Raw genomic sequence first — 22,986 nt, forward strand, 5'->3', positions numbered from 1 at the left:
GAGAGGATACAAATTTTATATTTTTTTTAGGGGGGGTTGTTTTTTGTTTTTTGTTTTTTGCAATGCAGTGGGGTTAAGTGGCTTGCCCAAGGCCACGCAGCTAGGTAATTATTAAGTGTCTGAGGCCAAATTTGAACCCGGGTCCTCCTGACTCCAGGGCCTTTGCTCTATCCACTGCACCACCTAGCTGCCCCCAAATTTTACATATAACAATGAAACATCAGGGGTCAATTTACGTCTCAGAAGCAGATAGCCTTTGACAATTAACAAGATTTTAACAGCATAAAAGATGACAGAATTTATTTATAATTACAAATTTTCTATATTCATAATTCTCTGTATCAATATCTTATAGAATTGCTTTAGTGAAGATGGTACTGACCACTGAACTAGCAAACCATAAATGTGCATATAATGTACTAAAAATATCAATGCTTTCATTACATTCCAGTCTATATCATAGCCAAATTGAGTTTACTAATTATAGTTAGAAGAATCTTATTGCTTTTTGTCTGTGGTATCTTGAACTCTTAAGTCAGATTTCAGACCAGTGCATAGAAATTGTAAGAAATAACTTCATTTCTTTTTAGCCCAGATTAGGTGAAATAAAGAGCTGAAATAACTTAATAAAATCTGGAGAGAGAAAAGTTGTAGATCCTGAGGTCATTAAAAAGCTTTGCTTACCAGTCAAGGCAGAAATCCTACCTGATAATGAACTGGATGATGAAAATAATTGGTATTGATATAGTTTGGTGGTATTTGCAAGATACTGGTATTTCGATCTCTTGCCTTGCAGGCTCGAGATGATATCCTGAATGGCTCCCATCCTGTTTCCTTTGAGAAAGCTTGTGAGTTTGGCGGGTTTCAAGCCCAAATACAGTTTGGACCTCATGTAGAACATAAACATAAACCTGGATTCTTAGAGTAAGTAACTTTTCTTTATTCATTGTCCCTCTGTCACTGTCTCTGTCTGACTCAGTCTCCCTTTTTCTCTTTCCCTCTCTCCCTCTGTCTTTCTGTCTGTCTTCTGTCTCTCTCTTCCTAAACCAAGCATGATGGCATTTAAAAAAGTTGGGGACCACTGAATCTATATTCCTTTTCTCCATGCCTTTTAACTGGGAACATTCCCAATATCTGGAGTGCCTTTCCTCTTCACCTTCATCTCCTGGCTTGCTTATATTCTTTCAGTATTCAGCTCATGTTCCAACTTCTGCAATGACCTTCAATCCTCCCAGGTTGGCACCTTCACTCTGACATTTTCTTTCATTTGCTATGTCCTTTATCTTATTTGTATAGTTATTTCTATGTTGTCTCTGACAATAGAATGTTAGCTCCTTGAGGGCAGATTCTTTTTTTTTTGTTGTCTGTCTTTGCATTTGCATCCCCAGCTTTACCATAGGACCCAATATGTGCATTTAATTAGTACTTATTAATTGTTGTCTGAATTCTGTTAAATGTGTAAGACTTAGCACCTTTTCTGCTAAAGGCATGATAACAAATATTTAAAATGAGTAGGAAGAAACCCTAAAGTTTTATTCGTCATCTCTTCATGAACCTAAATTGCAAGGATATCGTAACTATGAACAGTGAAGAATTTAATTCCCAATCACAGCCTAGCCCTTCAGGCTAGGGTTACTTCTGCCAGGATCTTGATGTGAATTCCTACAAGATCTTGTTCTGTTCCTCTCCCTGTAGCAACTTTCTATCCTTTACTTATTATTGCTCTCATTCTGTTTCATTTTTTCCTTAATGTATGAAGTTGAAACAGGTAAATCATTTAAATGCAGGGGAATTGTCAATATAACCATGCTACTCAGAGTTGAGCTTGCAGAGAAATTAGTAGCAGGAATGGGAAGTGAATGTCAATTGGGGGAATGGCACTAAATGAATAGGCACAGATGATGAGAGAATTCAGAATATGTTGTGAAGGGGTGATAGGGTCATTAATTAGATTGTGCCCAAGTCTCTTCTGAGGGGAATAATGAAAATGCTGACTCAATCCTTAAGTCTTAAACCATCTTAATGGAAGCTAATAGTAGATGCCCTTGAAAGAAGAAAACCTTGGCTCTTTATTTTTAAAATCCTTCTTAGAGGCAGAAAATTCCTATCCATTCCCTATTATTTTGTCTAGCCTTTGCCATTTGAAAGAATCCTGCCCTTGAGTTTATGAATCTCAAGTAGTAAGTGATTATTTGTGTTGGAATATCATATCATGACCTTGATTCTCAAACTTGCTCTTAAAAAACAACAAAAAAAAACTTCCTATGAGGAATTATTGTTATTTTAGTCTCTGTTCTTCTAACAAGTCAAGTAATCAGTAGTGCTTATTAATCTGACTAATAGAACTTTTTCCCTACTGAAGCTATGTGAAGACCACTTCACTGTTTGTGTAAGAATAACTTAATTATGCTTTTGAGAAGTGAAGATCCTCTTTTCATTTTGATATCGTTATTGATGAACTTATATAAGAAAGGAAACAATATTAAAAAAGAGGTTTTTAACCACTCACAACTACTGTGAACGCTCCTGTTTTCATGGGCAGAAGGGAGGCCCGAGTCAAATCCTTCTCATTTCTTACTAGATATAATAATTCTGATACTATATTTATATTCCTCTTCCAGGATATAGGAGCTATTAATCCTTATGATAATAAACTATTATCATAGAGTAAGTGATAGGTAAAATGAAAAATGGGCAAACTCATCTTCATTCTTTTAGAGAATTCTTTACCCCCAACGAGTACCTTGAATTCTTCCTTTACCTCCTATGTTATAATCTATGACTTTTGAATTCCTATATGGTCCTCTGGAGATCATAACACTTCCATCTTCCTCCAGACAGTCTTGCTTTCATGAAAAGTTCCTTTTATTACTGGTCTTCCAGTAAAAGAATTTGATTATAAAATTACCTACTCATTATTTGCCCTGAGTATGGAATGAAATTTAATTATCAGACGGCATTAATAGGCAAATATGGTTATAATCTATTTATTTCTCCAACTAATTACTGAATGCCCTCCTATTCCAAGATACTGTTTAGGCACTAAGGGAAGCAAAGATGAATAAGCCAGAGTGCCTGATATGGTTGGTGTGCTCAAGAGGGAAATTGAAGAAACTTGTATTGGATTAGTGTGGATTGTCTCAACATGCTCTATAAAAGCATCATGAAAAGGGCATAGAAGTACAGTTGGAGGGTGAAGGTGAATGGGAATGATTTAAAATAAGCTTGGTAGGGAATGCAATATTAAATGAAAAATAAATGACAGTGCCAAGAATCAGTGTAGACCCACTTGAACTTAGTGTGACTATTGCTGGACCAGTCAGTCTGATTTCCTAACTTTCTTTGGGAGTGTTTGACAGTTTGGGGAAAAGAGTCCTATAAAATGACAGTTCCCTAGACTACATTGATAATATCTTTTCATTTGAAAATCGAAGCTGGCAAACACTCTGAAATTGTGTTTTTTAAATCTTGAAGATGTAATATATAGATTATGCCTCTGGTAGAATATGTACTTCAACTCTGATTCCAAATTAAAACAAGCTTATTGCTGCCTTTTCGGTGTTGTTCCCCCTTCCCCCCCCACCCCAAGGAATTTGCTTTAATTTAGACTAAATCCAACATAGATAATGAGGCATTTTCATTTAACATTGATATTGGATTGTATCTTTTCATTATATATACCATGCAGGTTGTAATTCCTGTGAATGTGCTCAGTGTTTTAATTAAATTAAATCTGTGAAGTTCCATGTACCCTACCTTCCCTTTAATAGTATATATTACAGCCTTAAAGAAAGTAATCTAGTTATTCAGTAAATCCTATTTACTGGCATAAATTCTAGAATTATGCCGGGGAATCATGTGCATGTTTATATGCATCTTTATATACTCTATGCTCTCTGTGTATGTGCTGTCTGAAGAAAGCGATGTTTTGACGGAGATCTGTACTTTGTAGGTTTACTTTGTAGAGGACTCTGGCTTCCTGCTACTATGTTTGAAAAATTGATTGAGGTTGATTTAAAAAAAAATTATTCTCTGATCTACAGCTACTTTCTGCTTATAATGAAGACATTTCTTCTCTACTAAAAGTTCAGTCATCATCTACACATAAAGCTTAGTCTTTCATCCATAATGCCCTATAATTTGTAGATTTGGTTAATGCCTCAGTGAAATTCTCCAATATTAATTTTTTTGTCAATCTAAAGCATCTACTATGTGCTAGACACTGTCATAAAACACAGATTCATCTTTCTAGCATTTAGAAAAGCCGTCTCCCTGTTGACTCTATCATACCTTGCCATTATCCCTTCCCTGTCATTTTTTCCTTCTCCAGTGTTGACACCTTTCTTTTCTTTTCCATCTTGGTGCCAGTCATGGTTTTCTTGGTGTCACTTTGCACACTCTTGTCTTCCCCAGCACCACCCACATACATATCTGTCTAATCATTTGCTTGAGTCCTTTCAGTTCAAATTCCAAACTATCTCTCATATCCATCCTTTGCTCTCCATATACAGTTACACTATCTAGATTTAGACCTTCATTGTCTCTTAGGAGTTTTCAAAATTATTTCTCTTCCTCTAGACCACAGGTGTCTAACAATTTAGCTCTTTTGGGTCACATCACCCAACAAAAGCTTGTCAAGGATTGCATATAGAATTTAATACTTATTTATGACTACATTGTAATCCATATTTCCAATAAGTATAATAATAAAATGTAATAATGCCACTTGAATGAGCTTTGAGGGTTTGCTCTAGAGAATAGAAAATTCTGTAGTTCATTTTTCTGCACAATTACCAAGATAATTTTTCTGATGCACAGATCTGACCATACTATTCCCCTACCCAAACATTTAGTATTCTTATTACTTATGGAATATTGGAGGTATTACTTGTTACTTATGGAATGTTATTTTTACTTATAGAATGACAGACTGGCAGACATTGCCTTCATAGATCTGTGTCTTGTTTTCAGCCTTGATGTCACAAAACCCCCTTTTATGGACTTTATTCCAATCAATCTATACTTCTAGTCTTAACCTGAACTTGTCTACCCACATGAAGTTATACATGTTTTCCCCTATGCCTATAATACATTATGTCTTTGAAATCTTCCTTTACAGTTCAACTCAGGTGTCAACTTCTCCATGAAACCTCAAGAATTTCCTTCCATCCCCCCAAGATGTAAGCACTTTTTTCTAGACTTCTCCTTTACTCCTATCAAATTCAATCTTACATTATATACTAATTTTTGTGTATTTGTCCTATATCCTGATATTAGATTCTAAGCTTCTTGAGGACAGGTTCTGTATCCTTTTCTATATTTGCATTTATTTTGTCTAACTTATTCCCTTGTGTATATATAGATTTTCATTGAATTGAATTGTATTTTATATAGGAACTATCATTCACACTGAACATTTTAAAAATTAATCAGCTGATAGTATATTGGATGAATTAATGTCAAAAGAATTTGAAGTTAGGGATAGCTTGGTGGTGTAGTGGTCAGAGACCAATCCAACAGTAAGGAGGACTTGAATTGAAATGTGATTCCAGAAACTTACTATCATGAGTCCATATCACTTTTGAATCCAAAAAAAACAACCAAACAAACAGAACAACAACACCAACAACAAAAGAATATGAAGGTAGGAAGACTATTTAGCAGATTATTGTGATTATTGAGGCAGGACTCAGGGACTAGACTAAGTTGAATGCAATGATATGGAAAGAAAGAAACAAAGAAATCTGCTGAATAAGAAAGTCAGTGGAATTATACCTTTCTTGTTTGACCACAGTGGTTTTTCTTTGATCATATAGAGATTTTTATCTGGCTGAAAATGTAAGGAAGGGAGTAGTTTTTCTCACAGTTTATATATTTGTCCCATGGTGTCTAAACATGCTTTGACAGCGATTTTCCTATAAGACAAAATAATTCACTGTCTGAATTTCTGGTAGTGGCAGAACTTGAAACTTTTCACCACAAAGTCTAAGCAGATTTGTTGTTGACTGAGCAAAGCTTTTGACCATGGAAGAGGTCTTAAATCAGTTTTATCTTTGGCAACTGTTCAACTGTATATTTTCTCCTAAGCTCTTTGGAGTTTTTCCTCTTTGAGATTTGTTTGAATAATTTAGATACCATTGCTTTATTTTGGAGTATACATAAAAAGAATTTTTCTTTTGGGAGTAGAGGGCTTTAGTCAGGGGTATTTAAAGAAGCTTAAACATTGTGGAAGGTAGGGCTGAGGAAAGGACAACAGCCACTTTTTTGAAGTTCATTCCATTTATTTCTTTTGTTTCAACAATATAACATCCTTATCCTCCTCTTTCTTCACCCTCATCCATCCCCAAATTCATTACTTTCAGCGTTCTCATTTTTTTTATGATTTTATTTATTTTGAGTTTTTGCAGTTTTTCCCCCAATCTTACTTAACCCCCCCCCCCGAAGGTAATTTCTCAGTTTTTACATTGTTTCTATGGTACATACATATTGATCCAAATTGAGTGTGATGAGAGAGAAATCAAATCCTTAAGGAAGAAACATAAAGTATTAAGAGATCGCAAGATCAGACAATAAGATATCAGTTTTTCCCCCCCTAAATTTAAGGTAATAGTCCTTGGTCTTTGTTCAAACTCCACAGTTCTTTCTCTGATACAGATGGTATTCTCCATTGCAGACAGCCCCAGATTGTCCCTGATTGTTGCACTGATAGAATGAGTAAATCCATCAAGGTTGATCATTGCCCTCATGTTGCTGTTAGGATGTACAGTGTTTTTCTGGTTCTGCTCATCTCATTCATCAGCATTCTCATTTTATCAGTTATTATTTATTATTGATCATGTGAAGGTTTCTTAGTAGAATCTTCAGTTTGAGGACCCCAAGAGTATTCCTTCCATATTACCATGGAATTGGCTCTGAACCTCTCTGACCAATGAAAAGTTCATATTTTGCTATTTATTGTCCTTCAGAAGCCATTATTGAGATTTAGGCCTAAATTGTGCCAAATATGATCTGTGTGCAATATCCATGTTCATTTAATGATATAAATTCATTCCTATTCATGAAGTTCATTTATTAAAAGCCCAATATGTGTTGAGTTTTGTATTCATTGCAAGAAGTGTAGAGTCCAATTTTAGACCTCCTGCTTAAAGATCTCCACTGGGCTTCAACACTAAGTATATTAATTTTGAAGTAGAGGCAAAATTCAAAATCTAGAGAACCAACAAACTTTTGGGAAGGCCTCCTTTCCTGTACTCTGGATGTGGCCAATAACCGTACTCTCCCCTGTGTACCCATCATCACCTATTGTCATTTTCTCTTCTCTGGCATTTCTTCTTTGTTTGTTTTGTTTCATTTTTTAGGTTTTTTCCAAGGCAAATGGGGTTAAGTGGCTTGCCCAACACAGCTAGGTAATTATTAAGTATAGGGCTGGTACTCTATCCACTTCGGCAACTAACCACCCCTCTGCAATTTCTTTTAATCCAATTTTTGACCCTTTTTTTTTTCTTTCCCATCCTTATGTTAGGAAGCAAGTACCTGGGTACTCTAGTAATCTCCTTACCTCTACAATCATTGCATCCATCCATATGCAGTTTTCTTCATTTTTCTATAGCTGCATTGGAAAGATTGTACTGCACATAGATCTATTTTATTAATGCAAAGACAGGTTAGGTACTAGGTTACTGTAAAATATTAAAAATGATTATTTAGTAGAGATAATATAATCCCCTTTGTTACAGCTCAAGCACTTCTATGATCCCTCCACTGCTCTGGATCTTTCTAGAATTCTGGTGGAATATCCTTTAACAGTAGTGGATAGAGAACCAGCCTTGGAATCAGGAAGATGACCTGGGTTCAAATTCACCATGATAATATGTTTCCATTTTGATTAGAGATAGATCAATTAACTTCTCAGGACCCCCCAGTCACCTCTTAGACTGTAAGTTACAAAATACATTGCATTAAGAGAGGGTGTCAAACCAACTGAATCCCAGGTCAGCCCCAGCAATGTCTCCAGATTCATGCCTATCTAGGAACTGAGGTCTTGTAAAGCAATAAGAAGCTTGGTTTTAGCAGACGTTCCAGATGCAAACATCCAAAGGGATTCTTCCCTTTGAAGTAATCACCCTTGAAATCTATACATTTACTTAAACAACACTACCATTGCTGCACATATTGATGAATTTCTTTATGGGAATTGACTTTAGGGTCAAGTTTATTAGTCACATAAGAAAATCAATAGAAATATGCAGTCTCTGAGTGAAAGCTTTTCCCTATCTCCTTCCCTGCTTGTCTTCCAGCAGGCCAGAGGTGAAAACTTCCCTTCTGTAATATCTCATGCATCTCTATTTGACTCCCCCCTTATAGGACATTACATTAAAATTTGGATTTGTGGGTATCTATCCCCCCCCACATATATACATACTATATATACACGTGTGTGTGTGTGTGTGTGTGTGTGTGTGTATATGTATGTATGTATGTATATGTATCCCTTCTATAGAATAAAGTCTTAGAGGACAGAACCTGCATCTTCCCTGTCACTATAACTTTGGTGCGGATTGTCCTTTATTTCTGGTATGTTTCTTCTGGTGACTGCTTTTTTTTTTTTTAGAATCTCTGACTTCCTTTAAGACTCTTCTAAAATACCACCTCTTCAAGAGACCTTTCCCAATCTTTATTCTGTTGATGATGCCCTCTGTTAGATTATTATCTATCTATACACTATAGCTTTATAGTGCAAATATCTATTTATATACATGTTGTCCCATCCCACCAATGATAGTGTAATTTTCTTGAGATTTGAAATGATTTTTGCCTTGGATGTATGTATGTATATGTTTTTATGTGTATGCATGTATCCTCAACCCTTAGATAGTGTCGTATAAGCATTTAATAACTGCTTTTGATTGATGAAGTGATAGGTAGTTCCATATGATTCCTATCTACAGTAATAAAACACACCCCAAAGATGAAGAATTGCCAGCACACTCTGACACATTCTGCCTAATAACATAGATAATTGTTTCTGAGAAAATAAGACATTAGAAAAGATTAAAGGGGAAAAAAAAGATCATTTAATTCTACCAAAATAATGTTGCAAATCATACATTTCTGGGTAATCAAAATTTAGATTCTAAAATTTTTTAAATAGGCCTTTAGAGGGAAATGACACAAAACATTCATGGTTCAGTAGAAAGAATATTTACATTAGAGTTGGGGGATTTAAAATCTCTTACTTAGATAAAACTATCACTTCAGGACTTTGGGTGAAGGCTTCACTTTCCTTATCTGTCAATTTAGAGAAGTCCCTTCCAGCTCTAAATCTGTGATCTTATAATCCTTATAAGGGCAATGCCTTCTATTCCTTTCCCTCTGACATTTCCTTCTCACCCCTTGATCCCAAGTCCTCGAGGTAAACAAGGCCTCCCACAAATAATGTCTAAATTGGTTCTATATTTTTCACTTTGCTTGCCTTCTCTTTACATCCCAATACTTGTATACCTTCCTCTTGTCTAAGTGAGGGTACCTTAGAGTGGGGCTATTAATAATGTTGGCAGGGACAATACCATGTAGAACTAGGTAGTATTCAGAAAGATATACTATATTTTAAAAATATCTATAAAAGAACAATTACAAAGTGTTTTTGCCATTTAGAATGCATTTTTCTCAAAGAGACTCTGAGAAATAGGTGGCATGAATGATAGTGTTCACATTTTACACATGCAAAAATTGAGGGGCAAAAGCAGTTAAAAGCTTGCCCAGAATCATACAGGTTAATGAATTGCAGGTTAGATCTGCTTCCTCTTTCACCGCACTGTATTTTATTCTAAAGCTAATTAATTCTTCAATAGATGTTCCAGAATATCATAGGTAATAGCATTATTGAACTGAACATGCATGTTCCTGCATTAAGCATTTTGTAAGATAATGATTATTTCAATATATAAATTCTTGTAACTTTATTAAATTAACAGTTTCATAACTTTAGAACCACTGCTAAACATTTTACAATTATTCTTTCCTTTTCCTGGGGTTAGGTCATGGTACCCTCATGATTTGGAAGATCCCTGTAAAATTTTTTGGCTCTCCCTTCATCTTAAAGGAGAAGAGGTCTAAATTATTATGGTATTAAAAGATAAAATAATTGAGATGATACAATACTTTGCATGTATTTTATGCCTCTCTTAGTTTCTAAACTTTTTTCATGTCTGGTGGCCTCAATGTGTCATCTTCATCTTCTGCAAAACTCTGAAAATTGCCATTTAATGTCCTGTGCTGAAACCTCAATGGGGAAAATGTGATGTGGAAGGGATAACCATAGTTTTACCTCATTTGATCTTATCAACAAGCCTATGAGGTGGGTGCTCTATTTACAACTGATTACAGGTGACTTTGAGAAATGTCATGGTTTGTCCCATGGTCCCACAAATAATAGAGGCAATATGAGGGGAACCCAGGTCTCTACTGACCATAGCCTTTTATTGTACCATCTCCAGTGACATTATAGCTTGCTCTTGAAACACGTCAGTAGAATAAATCAAGTGAGAGATAAACACCTCAGCGAGGAGGCTGAGGGACCCAGTGATACCACTTTCGTGTTGACCATTCCTTTGTCATTTTTCCTTTGGACTGGGAAATAGCTCAGGGACCAACTTCCTTCCAGGCTCAAGCTAACCAAAGTAGGAGCAGACTGAGGAAAAAGCTGCTGGTGTAATCTAAGACACATGGTAAGGATATTTTTCAGGTTTTATGGAGTTTGCGAATGAGAACTGAGCAAGGAAAGTAGTAGGGGAGATTTGAATACATGATTCAGACTCATAGACCCAGGCTTGGGTGTTTCCTGGAGTATTAAATCTGTTTTGTGAGTATCTTAGAGACAAAATAATAAACTGAAATGAGAGTTTGCTCAGGTGTCAGAAATGCCCCCCCCATTCTGATCCCACCTCTGTGTGATTATTTTTCATTTATTTACTGTGTGATTTTAGGCAAGTAACTTCATCCTCAGTTTCCTCATCTAAAATGACAGGGTTGGAATAGAAGGCCCTTGAGGTCCTTTCCATGTCCTGTAATGCTGTGAAATGTTTAGATTTTTAAATAGTTTCCATTTTCTTCAAAGAATACAGGAGGAGATAGTAAAAGGTATGTTCTTCACAAATAGGTCTCCTACTTAGGAGAAAATTGTCCAATTGGATCTGGTAAATCTAGCCCACTTTTGAGGATAAAGCTTGTCATTTTGGCTGATGGATTTCAGCTGGATATGAGTCCTAGCCTTTTACATGCCTTTGAAAACCAGGCTTAGTAATCAAAACAATAACCAAACTGGATCTACTGCAGTGTTAGATGGCAGTAGAATATTGGTAGGTGGTCTGATTTTTATGACCTAATGTTGATGAGCTTTTATGAAAAGGACCCAGGCTATAATTTTCTGACTTCCCAAGGAGAATAAAAGAAGTATGCATGTATTATTTCTAAATGAGTGCCCAGAGAGAGCTATGCGTTAAAACATTGGGCATGTGACATCTACTTTGCAAATTAGAAGAAATATTCTGTCAGTCTAATGAAGGATTTGATAGGGAGCCTGGACATTTTGGCACTAATGGATTTGCTTAGTCATTTGCTTATCATTTCTATCCATGTCCTATATTCTAGTCTAAACAAAATTTGATGCTTGAAGCATCAGCAGGATTGGGAGGAGAGATAGGAACCTCAAAACTTTCTAAAAATATGTTTAAATCCCTTGTCTTTGATTATATACTGAGGCTGATTTGTGAAGTTCAGTCCAGACTCTGCACCTATCCAAAGGTCCTGCCTATTCATTTTTTGAACAAGTTTTAGACTTTGGACCTATATAAAGTATTATATGTAAAGTATATAAAGTACTTATATAAAATCCTATACTTTTACATCACAATCATTTCCATTTGTACAGTTGAGCAGGGAAATGACATTGTTAGACTTTTGCTTTAGGATGTCAACTTGGCAGATTATGGAGAATGGCTCTTGGAACTCAGTTCTTTCCATTATAAAATTAGCGGGTTGGTTTAGATGACCTTCTAAGACCTGCTAGCTCTAAATCAATGATCTTGTCATTTGAAGCATCAACTTGCATATATTTTTATTTAATCATTCAGTGAGTAAATTTCTATTGTATGCTTATACATATGAAGCATATATAAAAAAATTGTTAAGACTGTTCCTATTATCACGGATCTTTGCGGTTTATTAGGGAGATAATTACTGCACATAATACTGCATGAAAAGTTTACTTATTAAAAACATTTTATTTTGACATAGGACACACTTCCCCCAAAAAACCTCTACAAAATACATTTGCCTATCACTTAGTAGGCTCTTCTATTAATCCAAGCTTATTACAAGAAAAGCTTGTATTTTAGTGGTAGCAAGGGAAGGAGAAAGGATATGACATATAATACAGACAGAGACCCAACAGAAATTAACTTGATTTAATTCTTTTTTCACTTGTTTCTGATAAATGATTGAGGGGATGGAGTCAAATATGTCAATATGTCACCTATGAATGATGGGAGTTGTCACCTGTGTGATGGAGTCTTTAGCAGAAATGGGAAGGTTAGAAGAAGAAAAACTTTAGGAAAAAATCAGAAATTACCTCTCTGTTATATTAGGTTTGAATTGCTTGTGGAATACTCAGTTGTTGTTTTTCAGAAGGAAATTGGAAGTGTGAACCTGTAACTTGGAGGAGAGATTAGAATTGGGGATAAATTTGGGAATTATCTGTATAGACAGAACAACAGATGAAGTCTTGAGAATGACTAAGATTTACAAATAAGAGACTTGATAGAGAGATTAGTAGAAGACCAAGAAAAGACCTTGGAGGGGAAGAAACAGGAAAACCAGCATGTAGGGATCAAATGATTACATATACAGGTACTACTTTTACCAGATGGACTCTTTGCCACCAAGGGGATGGGGGAGAGAAAGGAGAGTGGTAGAAAAATGTGTAACTTATAAATTTGCAAATGGATGAATGTTGAAAAACTACCATAATAAGTAATTGGAAAAATAAAATAACAATTTAAAAAAGGAGGGGGGTTAAGAGAAGTCATTTTGGGACGAAAAAATGAGCGAGGCTAGTAGGAAAATGTTCTTGTGCCTGAAGCCTACATTAAAAAAATGGAAGTTTACTGTCCAAAATGAGAGATTATGATAGATAACAGGATCATACTATATTCATTTCAATTCAGCAAACATTTAGTATCTATTATCTAAAGTATTGTGCTACAGGTTTAGTATATATAAACACAAAACTAAAAGTTTGCTTTTTCAAGGAGCTTTGATGAGGACACAACAAGCTCACAAGTAAATGCAAAGACTTAATAAAAGTAATATAAAATTATTCTAAGAGACAGTAAGAAGTAACAGTACAGAGGGCATGGTGAATGTGTTGGAAAAAAGACTTATATAACTGATGACAGCTGAACTGTGCCTATGGACTCTAATGAGGTGCAGAAGAGGGGAGACTGCATTCCAGGCTGGGAAGAACAATTGTGCAAAACTTAAGAGAAAGAAGATAGAATGGAAGGAATACTACAAGGAATAGTTAGAAGCTTAATTTGATTAGAATGAAAAATAATGAGAAATTATTGGAAAGTTGGGTAGGTGGTTTTAAATGACAGGCTAAAGATTGTAAATTTTCTCTTAGAAGTAATAAGCCATTGAACATTTTTGAGCAGAGAGAGTGACATGATCCCTTCTGTAGTTTGAGAATATTCTTTTGGCAGCTCATTGGAGGATAGATTGGAAAATGAAAATATTTGTGACCAGGACACTATTGCAATAGTTCTTATAAGAGATGATGAGGGTCCTGAACTAAGTTAGAGAATATATGAATAGAGAGAAGCCTCTCTATTTTCCCTGTCCGTAAATGAGGATAACAGTGTGACCAGATCTCTTTTCTCAAAAGTCAAAAATCTTAGTACTGATTTACATTTGGTTTCAAACATTGAACAACTTTTGCTAATGAAGTATTCTTTGTAAATCTTAATGCTCTGTAGGAGCCAAAAAGCATGGCAAACACTTCTGAATTATGGCTGTCTTATAAGTTTAGACTTTCCTAGGGCAAGTCTTTGGTCTGAATTTGTTTTTTTGTTTTTTTTTTTTTTCCCATGGGGTTGCAGTGTTGCATTGCTTATAAGTGGGAAGTTTGAAAGCCCCAGTAAAGAACCAATTAACCCACTCCTTGCCTACAAAAAGTAGTGAAATGTAAGGAAGTATTTATATTTGTCTTAATGGATTCAAGAAGTGGTTTTACTTTATTGAATGTGGTCTGACTCTCATGTAGTTTTTGTTTTTGTTTGTTTTTTTGTGACCTAGTTTCAAGTCATTATGGCCATGGCTAACCATTAAATGGATCACAATTTCATTTAGGTTCTTTCCCTCTTCTCCACTCACATCACCAGAAGTCATTAAATGTTGTCTTAGATATTTTGTAAAAGCCTTCTAGCAGGTCTCACTCTTTCCATTATATTTTTTCTAATCTATCTTTTATGTAGGTACCTAACATAGTTTTCCTAGTTCAGAGATCTGACTATATCTGTCTGCTTCTTTCATCTGTTGAAATCCTTGTCTTCCTTGAAGGATCAACTCAGCTGCCCCTTTTCCATGAAGCCTTTTTTTTGATTCCTCCACCCCCACCATTCTTGTCCACTGATGAAATTCATCTTTCTTAAGATTTTCTTAGGCCATTTATTTATTTTACCGTACTGATTTGTATCCTGTTTACTTTTGTGTATGTCTTATCTTCTTTTCTCCCCTCTTCTCCATCCTTCTATATTACATTATAAGCTCCTTGAAGGGCGAGTTAGTATTTTGTTTTACAACTTTATATCCCAGTTTCTTGGCACATTAATTGTTTAATTAATGGGGGTGTTTTTGGTAAGTTTTTTTTAATTGAATTGAACCAAGTCTGATTGAGTACAGATGGAATTGGGTAGGACCTTGACCTTGAAATTTTGTGAATGGTTCCTTTTCTTTTTTATTGTATCTATCACAAAATATTAAATAGTTTACCTTTTTTTTCCCCCTTCAGTCTAAAGGAATTTCTGCCCAAAGAATACATCAAGCAAAGAGGAGCTGAAAAGAGAATATTTCAGGTACTGAAAATGTAGTCATCTATTCTAAATATCTTTCTCTTTTTTTATTCAAGAGGGCTTTGTCATCAACCTGACTTTGTACCTTATCCATGCTCTCAACTTAATGTCATAAATTACCATTAACTGAAAAGTAAAGAAGCTAATTTATGTCATTAATTATAATTTACTCAGGAGAAAAGAAGCTAATTTATGTCATTAATTATCAGTAACTCAAGAGTAAAGAAACTGTCAGTTCTTCTTTGGATTTAGTGTATATATATATTTTTTAATCTACAGATTTTAATTGAAGGTTATTCAGTGAATTTACTGAGCCTGAGACAAACATACTCATACTTAATTTTCAAAGACAGCTCAGTAGCAGTCGACAAAATACCATGCAGTCACAGTACAGCAGGAGATGTTTTATCTATCACTTCTTCAGAGTGATTTGCTTTTAGCTGACATCCTTTTTCAGGAACTATTTCTTTGGAGAGTAAGCATGACATGGTTTATAGAGAGCCAAGAAAAGCCAAGAAGACTTGTGTTAAACCCTGTCCCTAACACAAAGCAACTATATGACCCACAGCAAGTCTCTAATTCTTTTTGTTTCTTTTTAAAGAAAGATTTTATTTATTTTGAATTTTACAATTTTTCCCCTAATCTTGCTTCCCCCCCCCCCCCAGAAGTCAGTCTGTAAGTCTTTACATTGTTTCCATGGTACACATTGATCTAAGTTGAGTGTGATGAGAGAGAAATCATATCCTTAAGGAAGAAACATAAAGTATATAAGAGATATCAAAACTACATAATAAGATAACAGGTTTGTTTTAAGTCTCTTCTTTCTGTAAGCTCCCTAAGCCTCTTAGTTGCAGAGAAGATGCTGACTTATATTGATAAAGGTGTTTTCTCACCTGAGTGTTCCCTATATCAGTCCATTTCCTATCAGTAGTTCCTTATTTTAGTGATGAAAGTTTAATTCATAGGTTACTATAGATGAATCTCTTCAAAGGGGGTTATTGTAAGATTAAGAATTTTCTTAGCTTTGAACTGTTCATTCCAAAGTTCCTATCTAGACATCATTTTTAGTCTTGGATTCCAAGCAAATAAAATGTTAGGAAACACACCATTTTTACAATTCCTGTTGTTGTCACTTTTTCTTAAAAATATAACTCCATGATCCATGCCAACCATTTTTATTTTCAGTCATTCTTGTACTTTAGGGCCTGGCATGGTTGGTACATGCCTGTAGACCCTCCTACTGGGAGGCTGAGGTTGATGGATCACTTGAGTTGAGAAGTTTTAAGCTTTGGTGAGGCTAAAGCCAATTGGGTGGCCAGAGTAAGTACCAGCAATGGGCTTCCAGATGCAGAGAATACCAGACTGTCTGAAGTGGAGCAAACTATTCCAGGGGGAAATACAGAAGGGTTAAAGCATACTATTACTATCAGATCTGTGAGGGGACAATCTGAGTGAGATAAACATGAGAAAGATAGGAGAGGGAAAGAGAAAGGAGACCTTCAACAGCATATAAAAATAATGATCCTCCTTTGTTTTTTCTTTATCCCAGAGGGAAATTTGAAGAGGGGAGTAAATAGGAATTATTTTAAAAAGTGAGAAAAGAGGTTTATGCATTTAAAACTATAGAAGAAGACAGAAGGAAGACTAGAAAGAATCATGGACAAGCAGGATAGATTTGAAAGCTGCAGATTGACTTTATTATATAGTTAAAAAAGCAAGATATTCCTAGCAGATCTTCAATTTCATGTATAATCCTCATTTTTCTATTCTATCATGTATGTACATTTTATTTAATGTTTTCTTAGTTTGGAATTTAAAAAAAAATAAATTACAAAAGGGAAAGAAATGATGACCCACCTTACCATCCCAGACTCTCAACTCATTTGTCTATAGAAACTTTCTGGCCTCTTTCCTCATAACCCCTCTGTTTTCTTGATGAAATTGCCCTGAATTGACTCTCATGTGTACATTTTCCTAATGTGTCGGAGAGATTGCTCAAATGATTACCTAATGGTAGGATGCAATAACTTCTCCTGGGATCTTGTACTTTTGCAGGAACACAAAAACTGTGGTGAGATGTCAGAAATAGAAGCCAAGGTCAAATATGTCAAACTCGCACGATCTCTGCGGACATATGGTGTCTCCTTTTTCCTCGTGAAGGTGAGCTCATGCAAGTGTTTGTCAGGCTATTCCATTCTGCTCATACTTTGTCTCCTGTGTTCTGTTGAAACGTGTGTTGACAGTTTTATGTTTTCCTCATCTTCTGGGCTGACCAGGGTCCTTCAGATATGTGTGAGACAGGGAGATGTATTGGAAAAAGTCAGGAGCCTTGGGTTCGAATTTTGACTTTGATTCTTAGGAGCCATGTGGTCTTGTCACCTATCCTCATGAGCATTGGGTTGTCTGAGACTATGAAGTCATTGTAGGCATTTGACATCTGTTTTATCTTACCCAGAGAGCCGAGTGTGGTGGTGTAGAAACACCAGTGGATATGGAGTCTGCTGGTCTGACTCCAAATCCCAGCTGTTACTTAATAATTTTGGAACTTAGCAATTGGCTCTTAAACTCCACGTATCTCAGTTTTTCAGTCTGTAAACTGAGAGGTTAGACTTGATCTCTAAGGTCTTTCAGCTTGACCACCTATGAGTAATTTTGTATATTATTCTTTGTTTTGGTTTATTTTGTTTTTAATCTTTTTTATTAATGTTTTTGTTTTGAACCATATTACTTTACCCTTCAGTATCTATTCCCCTAAGACAATTAAGCAAAACCTACTAATGTCATATTTGAAGCTGATAGTCTAAATCACTTTTTTTTTGTAGTGTAGAAATTGTTCAAAAGTCAAGTCAATAAGCTTTCATCAGGTGGCTTAATGTGTACCTGCCACTGAGAAAAAGAATGGAGATAGAAAGAAAAGCCCCAAAAAGATTGGGAGATGGGTGCAAGGATGGGAAGGGGGGGTAGCCCTGCTCTCAGTATGCCAAGGGCATATTCTTTCAGATTGACAGAATGGTACCAGAGAGGTAGTATTGATGTTGTGAACCTAGAAAACTCACCTTCAAGTGAGTTTTGGCAAGTGACTCAGCAAGTCACTATTCTTCTAAAATAGAGGGCTTGGACTAAAGGGTCTACTCTCATTTTATGATTCTTTGAGCATGACCATGAAAGAGATGCTAGGATCATATGAAACAGTCATAGCATCGTGGAAAGGGCTAAACAAAAGCATTTATATACTTTATAGGTATTAGCTCATTTGATCCTCACAAAAACTCAGCAAGTTAGATTCTAATATTGTACCCATTTGGAAGCTGAGACAACTGTGGCAAGCAGGGGTTAAATGACTTTTTCATGGTCAGACAGCTAGTAAATGTCAGAGGCTGGATTTGAGCTCAGGTTCCTGACTCCAGACCTAGTACTTTTTCCAAGTGGATAGAGCACTGGCCCTGAAGTCAGGAGGACCTGAGTTCAAATGTGAACTCAGACACATAATGATTACCTTAGCTGTAGGACCTTGGGCAAGTCACTTAACCCCATTGCCTTGCAAAAGCCAAAACAAAAAACCAAACAAAAATGCTTCCAAAAAAAAGGGATAGAGTGCATAGTGGATAGAGACCTAGTCTTTGAGTAAAAGGAGATCTAGGTTCTAGTTCCAAATCTGGCGCATCCTTGTTAGTTTTGTGACTTGTTCTAAGACCCTCAGGCCTCTAGGTCAGAAATGTCAAACTCTCTTGCTGTACATCCCTGCCTAAATCAAATTAAAATGGAGGAAAATGTTTTTTAAAAAATTAAGTAAAACTACTACACAGCATAGATGATGTTACTTTATGGTTTTCTATGTCAATACAGGCATCCATTTCTATTTGAGTTTGACATGATTTCTCTAAAGCAACTCTCCCTGTCTTAGGTGACAGAGGTTTCACCTGCTTTGATAGAGGTCAAGCCCTCACAGATCCAGGCCCTATTCCTAACACCAGGATGGTACCATTACTTTCTATTTCAGTTGATCCTGTCTTGATTGCATAATCCATCATCATATTAATGTTTATATCAATTTCATTCTCTCCATCTATAGAACTGCATTTCTAGGCTCTCCTAACCAATGCGCGCATATATACATATATATATATATATATATATATATATATATATATATATATATATATATATATATTTTATAACCATATAACTGGTCTTGCTGCACATTAGATTTCCTTCTTTTCTCCTCCATCTTACTTCTGCCTAGGGAAATGTAGGGCATCCCAGAAATCTTAGTGTAATTTCAAGCTCCCAAAGCCCTGTCATTCTGCCCATAGAGAGAGCACATAGTTTGGCAGTGTACCCCAGGATTCAGTTTCCTACCAACAGAATCAAAACCAGCTGAGCAGTGACTGGTCTTCCGAGACACAGGCAGGAAGAAGAGAGAAAGGTTGCTGCAGATAGTTTTGCTTAACTGCAACTAAAGCAACCCAAAGGAGTGAAGTGTCATTGTACTTCTTCTTAATCTCTACTTTTCCTTTGTAAAAATATGTATAAATGTATTAGAGGCAATTTTGAGATATCGAATGAAGATTCTTACATTTTTTCATGCTGAAGGAAATGTTTTTAATTAATAATCATCATTACAATGGTTCACATTTACTTCAAGATTTGCAAAGTGCTTTTGTATTTATTATTTCAGGTGATCTTCACAACAAACTTTTATGTACTTTATTAGTTTTGTTTTATAGCCAAATTAACTGAAACCATGATGAAGGTGGTAAGTTTCTGAAATACATTTCAAACAGTTCTTTTTCACTTCAATTGTCATTCTTTATTCACTCTGCCACCTTGCCTTTCACACAGTTTGATAGTTCAGCTAGGCAGCATTTGGACATATTGCCAACAGAAAAATAAGGTATCTTTAACCAATTTTTCAATGAAAAGCACTGTACTTTGGTATTTACTTGGATTTTTTAGTTATTAATAACCACTGTTCTTCCCACCCTTCTTATCATCAAATTGAAGAGAGAAAACTTTTGGGTTAATAAGTATTGAAAATAATTGTTATTTTTCTGGGTCACAAAAGAACTGCTATTGCCCTACCAAAATTACATGAGTCTGTAGATCCCTGAGAGAACAATAGATGTGAAATTTTTTTTAAAAAATAGCATACTGGATAGTCAGCTATATCAATGAAGAGCAACTCATAAGAACAAAGTTAGGAACTTCTGTGGCTTCCAGATACACAATTAATTTCTTGTGTACAAATCATTTTTTAATATAAATTATTTTACCTAACAGAAATACTCATCTCAATTAAAAATACCTTAGAAAATATTAGAAGTGGTGGCAAAATGATAAGAAATAGATTCACAATAATATATGTTGTTGTTGAGTTATTTTTCAGTTATGTCCAACTCTTTGTAACCCTCTATGAGTTGGGTTTTTTTTTTGGCAAAGACACTGGAATATTTTGTCATTTTCTTCTCCAACTCATTATTCAAAGCAGTAAACTGAGGCAAACGAGGTGAAGTAACTTGCCCAAGTCATCCAGCTAGTGACTGAGCCCAGATTTGAACTCATGAAGATGAATCTTCCCGATTCTCCAGCCCATCCTTGTAGCCTCTACACTATCTAACTGTCCATTAATTATGGGATTCATTAATCATTAGTAAATTATTTTTATAATATTAAGCATTAATAAATGGAATATCAGGGGATCACAGATATTTAATAGGAAATGATCTTTGAGGTCATTATACCAGCCCAGTCATTTTTTAGGAGACCAAAATAGGTTAAGTGACTTGCCAAGGTTACTTAGATAGTGACTCTCAGAGGGAAAATTTTAACTAGGGTCTTTCCAGAAAGGAAACTCAAGCAATACTCTAAACTTTAAAAGTTAATACTATTGGGAGGGCAGCTAGGTAGTGCAATAGATGAGCACTGGCCTGTGTTCAAATTCAGTCTCAGATATTTAATAATTACCTAGCTGTGTGACCTTGGTCAATTCACTTAACCCCACTCCCTTGCCAAAAAAAAACTCAAAAAACTTAAAAAAAATTGGGGCAGCTAAGTGGTGTAGCGGATAAAGCACCAGCCCTGGAGTCAGGAGTACCTGGGTTCAAATCCAGTCTCAGACATTTAATAATTACCTAGCTGCATGGCCTTGGGCAAGCCACTTAACCCCATTTGCCTTGCAAAAACCTTAAAAAAAAAACTTAAAAAAATTTAATACTATCAAATTAAAGTCTTGAGTAATAATTAGAAAATAACAGTTATTACTTTGACCAGTTTTACTAAATTAAGTCAGTGGAAGACCTGGGAAAGAGGAGTGGGAGGTAAAGGCTTAGGGTTGGCACAACATTCTAAAGGTATGCTTAAACCAATAAAATGCCTTTGAGAGAGTTTTTAAGAAAAAAATAAGGAACCCAAGCATCTCAGATTTTTCTCCATCTCTAGAAAGTAGAAGAGAAAAGGGTAAGAATCTATCAAAGATATTTATATACATTTTTCATATGACTTTAATCATTGGAATTTTATTAATTCTACATTTTTTCTTTTGTAAAATGTTAATGAAATACTTTAAGCTTTAATCTTTTATAAAATTATTCCTTTTTCTATGTTTTCTCTGTTCTTTTTTAAATGAGCTAAGAGAACCAGAATTCCAAGTAATGGTCCTTCTAAGTTCTAAATTCTGAAACTTAATTTAGGTATTAAATTATGAAAGGGGAAATATTGGGCTGCTTTAGCAAGTAAAGAGAAAAACCAGTAAGTGGTTTCCAAATAATTTAACTTAAGAATCTTTGTATCCATATATTAAAACTATAAATTTTAAAAATATGAAATTTTAATTAGCTGAAACATTTAAATGTTTATGTTGTATATATTAATCATATTACATAGAATTGAAAATTCGTGGGGGGCTGTCTGAAAGGACTATTTGATGATTTTATTGAAGTTATTCATGTTTTGTTTTTGCATAATCATAAGCATTTCTTCCCTTCATGGTGTTACCATCTGTTTTAAATGTCAAGTATAATAAACTCTGACAGTGTTCTTTATTGAATTAATGGGTTTTGCATCATTTTTGTAAGGCATACCTATTTGGTCTTCATAGGAAGAAATGTGTCATTTCTAGATGTCCTTTTCTATTTTGTCACTCTGAAACACTTATTATTCAGATGTATTCTCCTTTATTCTGACTTTTTTATCCATTTAGCACTGTTAGGGCCATTTGCCTTTATTCACTTGTAGTAGTAGTGTTAAAAATAAAATTCAAAAATAGAGTCAACAGGTCACTTAAATATAACTTTTTATTTGTTTTGTAAATCCTTTTATTTATTAAAGATAATGGATCTGACTTTTCATTTCATATGCAGAAGCTCTCAATCTGGGATTTTGGGTTCACAAAGAATCTAATGGATAGATTTCTAAGTGTCTGAACTCAGATGAAAAAGATTCTGTCTTTATTTCAGTATAATCGATTTCCTTTATAAGCCTGTTGCACTTCTGCTGATCTTGAGTTTGTTGTATTTGAAAATTAGAAGAGTCCTAAGATTATTTTAGACTTCCTCATTTTCCAGGTGAGGAACCTGAAGCCCAAAGAGAAAGTGTTATCTCTGGGTCACATGCTCCCTTCTAAATCTGCTCATCTTCAAACTCTGCATGGGAACTTGTTCTACTTTGACTGGCATAAGCCTCCTTAAGGATCAGAGGATCATAGATTTAGGGCTGGAATAGGTCTTAGGGTGCATCTAATTCAATAACCTCATTTTACAGATGAGAGAACCAAGGCTCCCAGAGATTAAGTGACTTACCCAAGATTATACTGTCATTGGCAGATCTAGTTTTTGAACCATCTGAATCTAAATGAAGTTTC

The 22,986-nt window shown here is 35.2% G+C and overlaps 1 protein-coding gene across 11 annotated transcripts in view; it reads left to right on the plus strand.

Moving 5' to 3' along the window:
• The window catches only part of TLN2 (talin 2), a 575,338-nt gene that overhangs the window by 338,384 nt on the left and 213,968 nt on the right, over window positions 1-22,986 (plus strand). For 10 of the 11 annotated variants that reach the window (XM_074234301.1, XM_074234300.1, XM_074234295.1 and 7 more), the window contains 3 exons: window positions 797-924; window positions 15,068-15,131; window positions 17,184-17,288. In XM_074234301.1, the coding sequence (XP_074090402.1) occupies window positions 797-924; window positions 15,068-15,131; window positions 17,184-17,288 (297 nt within the window). The other variant, XM_074234305.1, reaches the window with a different exon arrangement.

Source organism: Macrotis lagotis, chromosome 4 (genome assembly GCF_037893015.1).
Source record: "Macrotis lagotis isolate mMagLag1 chromosome 4, bilby.v1.9.chrom.fasta, whole genome shotgun sequence".
Classification (NCBI taxonomy): Eukaryota; Metazoa; Chordata; class Mammalia; order Peramelemorphia; family Peramelidae; genus Macrotis; species Macrotis lagotis.